Here is a 13,457-nt window from a genome sequence, read left to right on the forward strand (position 1 = left end):
CCATCTCTGTTGTCTCTACTACACTATAGTACTGCATCAGGTAATACTGTTCACACTATCTATCCATCTCTGTTGTCTCTACTACACTATAGTACTGCATCAGGTTCACACTATCTATCCATCTCTGTTGTCTCTACTACACTATAGTACTGCATCAGGTTCACACTATCTATCCATCTCTGTTGTCTCTACTACACTATAGTACTGCATCAGGTAACACTGTTCACACTATCTATCCATCTCTGTTGTCTCTCTACTACACTATAGTACTGCATCAGGTTCACACTATCTATCCATCTCTGTTGTCTCTACTACACTATAGTACTGCATCAGGTAATACTGTTCACACTATCTATCCATCTCTGTTGTCTCTCTACTACACTATAGTACTGCATCAGGTTCACACTATCTATCCATCTCTGTTGTCTCTACTACACTATAGTACTGCATCAGGTAATACTGTTCACACTATCTATCCATCTCTGTTGTCTCTACTACACTATAGTACTGCATCAGGTTCACACTATCTATCCATCTCTGTTGTCTCTACTACACTATAGTACTGCATCAGGTAATACTGTTCACACTATCTATCCATCTCTGTTGTCTCTACTACACTATAGTACTGCATCAGGTAATACTGTTCACACTATCTATCCATCTCTGTTGTCTCTACTACACTATAGTACTGCATCAGGTTCACACTATCTATCCATCTCTGTTGTCTCTACTACACTATAGTACTGCATCAGGTACCACTGTTCACACTATCTATCCATCTATGTTGTCTCTACTACACTATAGTACTGCATCAGGTAATACTGTTCACACTATCTATCCATCTCTGTTGTCTCTACTACACTATAGTACTGCATCAGGTTCACACTATCTATCCATCTCTGTTGTTCACACTATCTATCCATCTCTGTTGTCTCTACTACACTATAGTACTGCATCAGGTTCACACTATCTATCCATCTCTGTTGTCTCTACTACACTATAGTACTGCATCAGGTTATCTATCCATCTCTGTTGTCTCTACTACACTATAGTACTGCATCAGGTACCACTGTTCACACTATCTATCCATCTCTGTTGTCTCTACTACACTATAGTACTGCATCAGGTACCACTGTTCACACTATCTATCCATCTCTGTACACTATAGTCTCTACTACACTATAGTACTGCATCAGGTTCACACTATCTATCCATCTCTGTTGTCTCTACTACACTATAGTACTGCATCAGGTAACACTGTTCACACTATCTATCCATCTCTGTTGTCATGTCTCTCTACTACACTATAGTACTGCATCAGGTTCACACTATCTATCCATCTCTGTTGTCTCTACTACACTATAGTACTGCATCAGGTAATCCACTGTTCTACTACACTATCTATCCATCTCCATGTTGTCTCTACTACACTATAGTACTGCATCAGGTAATACTGTTCACACTATCTATCCATCTCTGTTGTCTCTACTACACTATAGTACTGCATCAGGTAATACTGTTCACACTATCTATCCATCTCTGTTGTCTCTCTACTACACTATAGTACTGCATCAGGTAATACTGTTCACACTATCTATCCATCTCTGTTGTCTCTACTACACTATAGTACTGCATCAGGTAATACTGTTCACACTATCTATCCATCTCTGTTGTCTCTACTACACTATAGTACTGCATCAGGTAATAGGTTCACACTATCTATCCATCTCTGTTGTCTCTACTACACTATAGTACTGCATCAGGTTCACACTATCTATCCATCTCTGTTGTCTCTACTACACTATAGTACTGCATCAGGTTCACACTATCTATCCATCTCTGTTGTCTCTACTACACTATAGTACTGCATCAGGTAACACTGTTCACACTATCTATCCATCTCTGTTGTCTCTCTACTACACTATAGTACTGCATCAGGTTCACACTATCTATCCATCTCTGTTGTCTCTACTACACTATAGTACTGCATCAGGTTCACACTATCTATCCATCTCTGTTGTCTCTCTACTACACTATAGTACTGCATCAGGTTCACACTATCTATCCATCTCTGTTGTCTCTACTACAATATAGTACTGCATCAGGTAATACTGTTCACACTATCTATCCATCTCTGTTGTCTCTACTACACTATAGTACTGCATCAGGTTCACACTATCTATCCATCTCTGTTGTCTCTACTACACTATAGTACTGCATCAGGTAATACTGTTCACACTATCTATCCATCTCTGTTGTCTCTACTACACTATAGTACTGCATCAGGGTCCATCTCTGTTGTCTCTACTACACTATAGTACTGCATCACACTATCTATCCATCTCTGTTGTCTCTACTACACTATAGTACTGCATCAGGTAATATCTCTGTCTCTACTACACTTAGTACTGCACTATCTATCCATCTCTGTTGTCTCTACTACACTATAGTACTGCATCAGGTACCACTGTTCACACTATCTATCCATCTCTGTTGTCTCTACTACACTATAGTACTGCATCAGGTAATACTGTTACACTATCTATCCATCTCTGTTGTCTCTCTACTACACTATAGTACTGCATCAGGTTCACACTATCTATCCATCTCTGTTGTCTCTACTACACTATAGTACTGCATCAGGTAATACTGTTCACACTATCTATCCATCTCTGTTGTCTCTACTACACTATAGTACTGCATCAGGTTCACACTATCTATCCATCTCTGTTGTCTCTACTACACTATAGTACTGCATCAGGTACCACTGTTCACACTATCTATCCATCTCTGTTGTCTCTACTACACTATAGTACTGCATCAGGTAATACTGTTCACACTATCTATCCATCTCTGTTGTCTCTACTACACTATAGTACTGCATCAGGTTCACACTATCTATCCATCTCTGTTGTCTCTACTACACTATAGTACTGCATCAGGTTCACACTATCTATCCATCTCTGTTGTCTCTACTACACTATAGTACTGCATCAGTACCACTGTTCACACTATCTATCCATCTCTGTTGTCTCTCTACTACACTATAGTACTGCATCAGGTTCACACTATCTATCCATCTCTGTTGTCTCTACTACACTATAGTACTGCATCAGGTACTATCTATCCATCTCTGTTCACACTATCTATCCATCTCTGTTGTCTCTACTACACTATAGTACTGCATCAGGTAATACTGTTCACACTATCTATCCATCTCTGTTGTCTCTACTACACTATAGTACTGCATCAGGTAATACTGTTCACACTATCTATCCATCTCTGTTGTCTCTACTACACTATAGTACTGCATCAGGTAATACTGTTCACACTATCTATCCATCTCTGTTGTCTCTCTACTACACTATAGTACTGCATCAGGTTCACACTATCTATCCATCTCTGTTGTCTCTACTACACTATAGTACTGCATCAGGTAATACTGTTCACACTATCTATCCATCTCTGTTGTCTCTACTACACTATAGTACTGCATCAGGTAATACTGTTCACACTATCTATCCATCTCTGTTGTCTCTACTACACTATAGTACTGCATCAGGTTCACACTATCTATCCATCTCTGTTGTCTCTACTACACTATAGTACTGCATCAGGTACCACTGTTCACACTATCTATCCATCTCTGTTGTCTCTACTACACTATAGTACTGCATCAGGTAACACTGTTCACACTATCTATCCATCTCTGTTGTCTCTACTACACTATAGTACTGCATCAGGGTTCACACTATCTATCCATCTCTGTTGTCTCTACTACACTATAGTACTGCATCAGGTAATACTGTTCACACTATCTATCCATCTCTGTTGTCTCTACTACACTATAGTACTGCATCAGGTTCACACTATCTATCCATCTCTGTTGTCTCTACTACACTATAGTACTGCATCAGGTAATACTGTTCACACTATCTATCCATCTCTGTTGTCTCTACTACACTATAGTACTGCATCAGGTTCACACTATCTATCCATCTCTGTTGTCTCTACTACACTATAGTACTGCATCAGGTAATACTGTTCACACTATCTATCCATCTCTGTTGTCTCTACTACACTATAGTACTGCATCAGGTAATACTGTTCACACTATCTATCCATCTCTGTTGTCTCTACTACACTATAGTACTGCATCAGGTAATACAGGTACCACTGTTCACACTATCTATCCATCTCTGTTGTCTCTACTACACTATAGTACTGCATCAGGTCACACTATCTATCCATCTCTGTTGTCTCTACTACACTATAGTACTGCATCAGGTTCACACTATCTATCCATCTCTGTTGTCTCTACTACACTATAGTACTGCATCAGGTAATACTGTTCACACTATCTATCCATCTCTGTTGTCTCTCTACTACACTATAGTACTGCATCAGGTTCACACTATCTATCCATCTCTGTTGTCTCTACTACACTATAGTACTGCATCAGTAACACTGTTCACACTATCTATCCATCTCTGTTGTCTCTACTACACTATAGTACTGCATCAGTACCACTGTTCACACTATCTATCCATCTCTGTTGTCTCTACTACACTATAGTACTGCATCAGGTAATACTGTTCACACTATCTATCCATCTCTGTTGTCTCTACTACACTATAGTACTGCATCAGGTTCACACTATCTATCCATCTCTGTTGTCTCTACTACACTATAGTACTGCATCAGGTAATACTGTTCACACTATCTATCCATCTCTGTTGTCTCTACTACACTATAGTACTGCATCAGTAACACTGTTCACACTATCTATCCATCTCTGTTGTCTCTACTACACTATAGTACTGCATCAGGTAATACTGTTCACACTATCTATCCATCTCTGTTGTCTCTACTACACTATAGTACTGCATCAGGTACTACACTAGTACTCACACTATCTATCCATCTCTGTTGTCTCTACTACACTATAGTACTGCATCAGGTAATACTGTTCACACTATCTATCCATCTCTGTTGTCTCTACTACACTATAGTACTGCATCAGGTAATACTGTTCACACTATCTATCCATCTCTGTTGTCTCTACTACACTATAGTACTGCATCAGGTTCACACTATCTATCCATCTCTGTTGTCTCTACTACACTATAGTACTGCATCAGGTAATACTGTTCACACTATCTATCCATCTCTGTTGTCTCTACTACACTATAGTACTGCATCAGGTAATACTGTTCACACTATCTATCCATCTCTGTTGTCTCTACTACACTATAGTACTGCATCAGGTTCACACTATCTATCCATCTCTGTTGTCTCTACTACTATACTGCATCAGTTACTATCATCCAGTCTCTACTACACTATAGTGCATCACACTATCTATCCATCTCTGTTGTCTCTACTACACTATAGTACTGCATCAGGTAACACTGTTCACACTATCTATCCATCTCTGTTGTCTCTCTACTACACTATAGTACTGCATCAGGTTCACACTATCTATCCATCTCTGTTGTCTCTACTACACTATAGTACTGCATCAGGTTCACACTATCTATCCATCTCTGTTGTCTCTACTACACTATAGTACTGCATCAGGTAATACTGTTCACACTATCTATCCATCTCTGTTGTCTCTACTACAATATAGTACTGCATCAGGTAATACTGTTCACACTATCTATCCATCTCTGTTGTCTCTACTACACTATAGTACTGCATCAGGTTCACACTATCTATCCATCTCTGTTGTCTCTACTACACTATAGTACTGCATCAGGTAATACTGTTCACACTATCTATCCATCTCTGTTGTCTCTACTACACTATAGTACTGCATCAGGTAATACTGTTCACACTATCTATCCATCTCTGTTGTCTCTACTACACTATAGTACTGCATCAGGTTCACACTATCTATCCATCTCTGTTGTCTCTACTACACTATAGTACTGCATCAGGTACCACTGTTCACACTATCTATCCATCTCTGTTGTCTCTACTACACTATAGTACTGCATCAGGTACCACTGTTCACACTATCTATCCATCTATGTTGTCTCTCTACTACACTATAGTACTGCATCAGGTAATACTGTGTACACTATCTATCCATCTCTGTTGTCTCTCTACTACACTATAGTACTGCATCAGGTTCACACTATCTATCCATCTCTGTTGTCTCTACTACACTATAGTACTGCATCAGGTAATACTGTTCACACTATCTATCCATCTCTGTTGTCTCTCTACTACACTATAGTACTGCATCAGGTTCACACTATCTATCCATCTCTGTTGTCTCTACTACACTATAGTACTGCATCAGGTACCACTGTTCACACTATCTATCCATCTCTGTTGTCTCTACTACACTATAGTACTGCATCAGGTAATACTGTTCACACTATCTATCCATCTCTGTTGTCTCTCTACTACACTATAGTACTGCATCAGGTTCACACTATCTATCCATCTCTGTTGTCTCTACTACACTATAGTACTGCATCAGGTTCACACTATCTATCCATCTCTGTTGTCTCTACTACACTATAGTACTGCATCAGGTACCACTGTTCACACTATCTATCCATCTCTGTTGTCTCTCTACTACACTATAGTACTGCATCAGGTTCACACTATCTATCCATCTCTGTTGTCTCTACTACACTATAGTACTGCATCAGGTACCACTGTTCACACTATCTATCCATCTCTGTTGTCTCTACTACACTATAGTACTGCATCAGGTAATACTGTTCACACTATCTATCCATCTCTGTTGTCTCTCTACTACACTATAGTACTGCATCAGGTTCACACTATCTATCCATCTCTGTTGTCTCTACACACTATAGTCATCACTATCCATCTCCATCTCTGTTGTCTCTACTACACTATAGTACTGCATCAGGTAATACTGTTCACACTATCTATCCATCTCTGTTGTCTCTACTACACTATAGTACTGCATCAGGTAATACTGTTCACACTATCTATCCATCTCTGTTGTCTCTACTACACTATAGTACTGCATCAGGTTCACACTATCTATCCATATCTGTTGTCTCTACTACACTATAGTACTGCATCAGGTAACACTGTTCACACTATCTATCCATCTCTGTTGTCTCTACTACTACACTATAGTACTGCATCAGGTTCACACTATCTATCCATCTCTGTTGTCTCTCTACTACACTATAGTACTGCATCAGGTAATACTGTTCACACTATCTATCCATCTTTGTTGTCTCTACTACACTATAGTACTGCATCAGGTAATACTGTTCACACTATCTATCCATCTCTGTTGTCTCTACTACACTATAGTACTGCATCAGGTACCACTGTTCACACTATCTATCCATCTATGTTGTCTCTCTACTACACTATAGTACTGCATCAGGTAATACTGTTCACACTATCTATCCATCTCTGTTGTCTCTACTACACTATAGTACTGCATCAGGTTCACACTATCTATCCATCTCTGTTGTCTCTACTACACTATAGTACTGCATCAGGTAATACTGTTCACACTATCTATCCATCTCTGTTGTCTCTCTACTACACTATAGTACTGCATCAGGTTCACACTATCTATCCATCTCTGTTGTCTCTACTACACTATAGTACTGCATCAGGTTCACACTATCTATCCATCTCTGTTGTCTCTACTACACTATAGTACTGCATCAGGTACCACTGTTCACACTATCTATCCATCTCTGTTGTCTCTCTACTACACTATAGTACTGCATCAGGTAATACTGTTCACACTATCTATCCATCTCTGTTGTCTCTACTACACTATAGTACTGCATCAGGTTCACACTATCTATCCATATCTGTTGTCTCTACTACACTATAGTACTGCATCAGGTAACACTGTTCACACTATCTATCCATCTCTGTTGTCTCTACTACTACACTATAGTACTGCATCAGGTTCACACTATCTATCCATCTCTGTTGTCTCTCTACTACACTATAGTACTGCATCAGGTAATACTGTTCACACTATCTATCCATCTCTGTTGTAATAGTACTGCATCAGGTCACACTATCTATCCATCTCTGTTGTCTCACTACACTATAGTACTTTGTTGTCACTATCTATCCACTACATAGTACTGCATCAGGTAATACTGTTCACACTATCTATCCATCTCTGTTGTCTCTACTACACTATAGTACTGCATCAGGTAATACTGTTCACACTATCTATCCATCTCTGTTGTCTCTCTACTACACTATAGTACTGCATCAGGTAATACTGTTCACACTATCTATCCATCTCTGTTGTCTCTACTACACTATAGTACTGCATCAGGTAATACTGTTCACACTATATATCCATCTCTGTTGTCTCTACTACACTATAGTACTGCATCAGGTTCACACTATCTATCCATCTCTGTTGTCTCTACTACACTATAGTACTGCATCAGGTAATACTGTTCACACTATCTATCCATCTCTGTTGTCTCTCTACTACACTATAGTACTGCATCAGGTAATACTGTTCACACTATGTATCCATCTCTGTTGTCTCTACTACACTATAGTACTGCATCAGGTTCACACTATCTATCCATCTCTGTTGTCTCTACTACTATTTCTCTGCTCTCTCTCCCTCCCTCCCTTTCTCTTCTCTCTCTCTCCCCCTCCATTTCTCTGCTCTCTCTCCCCCTTCCTTTCTCTTCTCTCCCTCCCTCCATTTCTCTGCTCTCTCTCCCTCCCTCCCATTCTCTGCTCTGTCTCTCCCTCCCATTCTCTGCTCTCTCTCTCTCCCTCCCATTCTCTGCTCTCTCTCCCTCCCTCCATTTCTCTTCCTTCCCTCCCTCCCTCCATTTCTCTGCTCTCTCTCTCTCCCTCCCATTCTCTGCTCTCTCTCTCTCCCTCCCATTCTCTGCTCTCTCTCCCCCTCCATTTCTCTTCTCTCTCTCCCCCTCTCCATTTCTCTGCTCTCTCTCCCTCCCTCCATTTCTCTTCTCTCCCTCCCTCCATTTCTCTGCTCTCTCTCTCCCTCCCATTCTCTGCTCTCTCTCTCTCCCTCCCATTCTCTGCTCTCTCTCTCTCCCTCCATTTCTCTGCTCTCTCTCCTTCCCTCCATTTCTCTGCTCTCTCTCCCTCCCTCCCGTTCCCTGCTCTCTCTCTCTCCCTCCATTTCTCTGCTCTCTCTCCTTCCCTCCCTTTCTCTTCTCTCTCTCCCCCCCTCCATTTCTCTGCTCTCTCTCCCTCCCTCCATTTCTCTTCTCTCCCTCCCTCCATTTCTCTGCTCTCTCTCTCTCCCTCCCATTCTCTGCTCTCTCTCTCTCCCTCCCATTCTCTGCTCTCTCTCCCTTCCTCCCTTTCTCTGCTCTCTCACCCTCCCTCGCCATCTCTGCTCTCTCTCCCTCCCTCCCTCCCTTTCTCTTCTCTCTCTCTCCCCCTCCATTTCTCTGCTCTCTCTCCCCCTCTATTTCTCTGCTCTCTCTCCTTCCCTCCCTTTCTCTTCTCCCCTCTCCCCCTCCATTTCTCTGCTCTCTCTCCCTCCCTCCCTTTCTCTGCTCTCTCTCCCTCCCTCCCTTTCTCTTCTCCCCCTCTCCCCCTCCATTTCTCTGCTCTCTCTCCCTCCCTCCCTTTCTCTTCTCCCCCTCTCCCCCTCCATTTCTCTGCTCTCTCTCTCCCTCCCTTTCTCTGCTCTCTCTCCTTCCCTCCATTTCTCTGCTCTCTCTCCCTCCCTCCCGTCCTCTGCTCTCTCTCTCTCCCTCCCTTTCTCTGCTCTCTCTCCCTCCCTCCCTTTCTCTGCTCTCTCTCCCTCCCTCCCTCCCTCCATTTCTCTGCTCTCTCTCCCTCCCTCCCGTTCTCTGCTCTGTCTCTCTCCCTCCCTTTCTCTGCTCTCTCTCCCTCCCTCCCTCCCTTTCTCTGCTCTCTCTCCCTCCCTCCCTTTCTCTGCTCTCTCTCCCTCCCTCCCTTTCTCTGCTCTCTCTCCCTCCCTCCCGTTCTCTGCTCTCTCTCTCCCTCCCTTTCTCTGCTCTCTCTCTCCCTCCCTCCATTTCTCTGCTCTCTCCCCCTCCATTTCTCTGCTCTCTCTCCCCTCCATTTCTCTGCTTTCTCTCCCTCCCTCCCTTTCTCTGCTCTCTCTCCCTCCCTCCCTCCCTCCCTCCCTCCATTTCTCTGCTCTCTCTCCCTCCCTCCCGTTCTCTGCTCTCTCTCTCCCTTTCTCTGCTCTCTCTCCCTCCCTCCCTTTCTCTGCTCTCTCTCCCTCCCTCCCGTTCTCTGCTCTCTCTCCCTCCCTCCCTTTCTCTGCTCTCTCTCCCTCCCTCCCTTTCTCTGCTCTCTCTCTCTCTCTCCCTCCCTTTCTCTGCTCTCTCTCTCTCCCTCCCTCCCATTCTCTGCTCTCTCTCTCTCCCTCCCTTTCTCTGCTCTCTCTCTCTCCCTCCCTTTCTCTGCTCTCTCTCCCTCCCTCCCTTTCTCTGCTCTCTCTCCCTCCCTCCCGTTCTCTGCTCTCTCTCCCTCCCTCCCTTTCTCTGCTCTCTCTCCCTCCCTCCCTTTCTCTGCTCTCTCTCCCTCCCTCCCGTTCTCTGCTCTCTCTCCCTCCCTCCCTTTCTCTTCTCTCTCTCTCCCCCTCCATTTCTCTGCTCTCTCTCCCTCCCTCCATTTCTCTGCTCTCTCTCCCTCCCTCCCTTTCTCTGCTCTCTCCCTCCCTCCCTTTCTCTGCTCTCTCTCTCCCCTCCATTTCTCTGCTCTCTCTCCCTCCCTCCCTTTCTCTGCTCTCTCTCCCTCCCTCCCGTTCTCTGCTCTCTCTCCCTCCCTCCCTTTCTCTGCTCTCTCTCCCTCCCTCCCTTTCTCTTCTCTCTCTCTCCCCCTCCATTTCTCTGCTCTCTCTCCTTCCCTCCCTTTCTCTTCTCCCCCTCCATTTCTCTGCTCTCTCTCCCTCCCTCCATTTCTCTGCTCTCTCCCTCCCTCCCTTTCTCTGCTCTCTCTCTCCCTCCCTCCCTTTCTCTGCTCTCTCTCCCTCCCTCCATTTCTCTGCTCTCTCTCCCTCCCTCCCTTTCTCCGCTCTCTCTCTCTCCCTCCCTCCATTTCTCTGCTCTCTCTCCCTCCCTCCCATTCTCTGCTCTCTCTCTCCCTCCCTCCCGTTCTCTGCTCTCTCCCTCCCTCACTCCCTCCCTACCCCTGCCTTTCTCTCCTGCTCTTCAATGTGAAATAAGGCCACTATATAACCGCTTGATCCAGCTTGGGACACCACCCACTCCTGCCTTTCCCCTCCTTACCCACAGGTGGCGCTGTACAGCATGTATGTGGCCTGTATGGCTTTCCATGCTAAAGTGAGTGACCCAGTGATCGGTGGGACCTACATGACCCTGCTGAACACGGTCACCAACCTAGGGGGCAATTGGCCCTCCACCCTGGCATTGTGGATGGTCGACCCACTTACCTCTAAGGAGTGTCAGGGAGCCACCGGACAGAGCTGTGGCTCCTCAGAGGAGGCTGGGGTATGTGAGAGAGAGAATTACCTGACAATTATCTCATTTATAATGTCGTAGTTCATTGAATAGCTATGATGTGAATATTCGTGGAAACATTTGTGTTGAACGTGTCTCTTTCTGTCTCCCTCTCCTCCCCGCTACAGCTGTGTGTAAAGGAGGGCGGTGTGTGTGTGACGTCGTTGGATGGTTACTATGTGGAGTCGGTGGTGTGTGTGTTGATAGGACTAACGTGGTGGGTGTGGCTAGGGAAGAGGATGAGAAGGCTACAGGACCAGAGCCCTGCAGCTTGGAGGTGCAGGATCGGCCAATGACAACGTTCACCCAGCTCCTGACCTGCACAACCCCTTTCCTGACTCCAGCAAGGCCAATCGCCAGACAGCTACAGTCTGATATAAAAGCTTCCTCTCTTATCTTTTCCTCTCGCTCACTTTCAGTTGGTCTATGTTGGTCTTTCTCAGTCCCTCACTGTCCCTCTCAGTCCCTCTCTGATGACTTTTATCCGTCTCCCTTCTTCCCAACCTTCTCTGATGACTCTTATCAGTCTCCCTTCTTCCCAACCTTCTCTGATGATTCTTATCCGTCTCCCTTCTTCCCACCCTTCTCTGATGACTCTTATCCGTCTCCCTTCTTCCCACCCTTCTCTGATGACTTTTATCCGTCTCCCTTCTTCCCACCCTTCTCTGATGACTCTTATCAGTCTCCCTTCTTCCCAACCTTCTCTGATGACTTTTATCCGTCTCCCTTCTTCCCAACCTTCTCTGATGACTCTTATCCATCTCCATTCTTCCCACCCTTCTCTTTCTCTGCCAGGTGTTTGTACATTGTCCTTCAGCACTTATTTCTTTGAAATACCTGTAGCTGTGGTCTGGCTACCACATGACTATGGACCATAACAGTCAATAACAACAGTCCACTTCCTGCTTGTACCATCACGTCTTCACCAGGACTTCTGCCGCTTCAACTACTTTATGTCCCATTGGAAAGAAAACAAAGAAGGAACTATTGTTCTTGCTAGGGAATATTTACAGTAGACATTTACTCTGGGAAATCGATGATCCTTCTTCTCGTACCACATTCTCGGTATCTTAAACTATTTCATTAGACTTGTCACTTGTTGTTATTTGTGCCTTTGCTAGGTTCTTCAGACTGTCATTATAAAGTTGGCTGATATTTGAAAGTACTTTAATAATCAATGGTCATCAAAAAGCACAAGCACATTAAATGTTGAGATGTCGGCCTGCTTGATTAACAGGTCGGATGTGTCTGTAGCATGGAGTCAGAAATGCCAACTGTATTGTTGATGGGAACCCATAGCCCCTTCGTCAGAAATGCCAACTGTATTGTTGATGGGAACCCATAGCCCCTTCGTCAGAAATGCCAACTGTATTGTTGATGGGAACCCATAGCCCCTTCGTCAGAAATGCCAACTGTATTGTTGATGGGAACCCATAGCCCCTTCGTCAGAAATGCCTAAACTATAACAGTACTGTTTTAATAGATGTCTGTCATTTTGGGGGATTACAACAGTTTTTTCTCTAAACCAGCAATGAGAGGTCAGAGGTTGTGTGAAAAGGGACCAGTCTGGATCTGGGATCACTTATAATGGTTCTGTTTGGATTTGTGTGATAGAAATGATCATTTTTCTGTGTATTTGTTGAAATGAACAAGAGTTTTTTTTGTGTGTGGGGGGGGGGGGGTCTCTGCTGTGTTCCACATCAGGCTGCACAAAAAAAAAAAACATTTAAATTGATCCATGTGTGGAAACCTGATCATTCAGCTTCTCTGTTTCTCTCTTCATTTGTGTCCCGAACCACAGGTCCAAATTCAGATGTGGCTCAGTTTCTAAATGTGAAAGTCAGGGTTGGGGGTCAAATGAGCTGATCCTAGATCAGGTGTTTCTCCTTTGTGGGGGACAACAACAACAACAAACTGCACACTGAGTTTCCACACGGATGTTAAGCCTTCATACTGTGAGTGAGTTTCCACACGGATGTT

The 13,457-nt window shown here is 43.8% G+C and overlaps 1 protein-coding gene across 1 annotated transcript in view; it reads left to right on the forward strand.

The window, feature by feature from the left end:
- LOC115126616 (acetyl-coenzyme A transporter 1-like) overlaps positions 1–13,238 on the forward strand; it is a 34,391-nt gene extending 21,153 nt beyond the window's left edge. Inside the window, exons 7-8 of the mRNA XM_065000564.1 lie at positions 11,253–11,468; positions 11,606–13,238. Of these exons, the coding sequence (XP_064856636.1) occupies positions 11,253–11,468; positions 11,606–11,773 (384 nt within the window). The 3' untranslated portion in view covers positions 11,774–13,238. The remainder of the gene's footprint in view (positions 1–11,252; positions 11,469–11,605) is intronic.
- Positions 13,239–13,457: the final 219 nt, after the last annotated feature.

Source organism: Oncorhynchus nerka, linkage group LG14, assembly GCF_034236695.1.
Source record: "Oncorhynchus nerka isolate Pitt River linkage group LG14, Oner_Uvic_2.0, whole genome shotgun sequence".
Lineage (NCBI taxonomy): Eukaryota > Metazoa > Chordata > Actinopteri > Salmoniformes > Salmonidae > Oncorhynchus > Oncorhynchus nerka.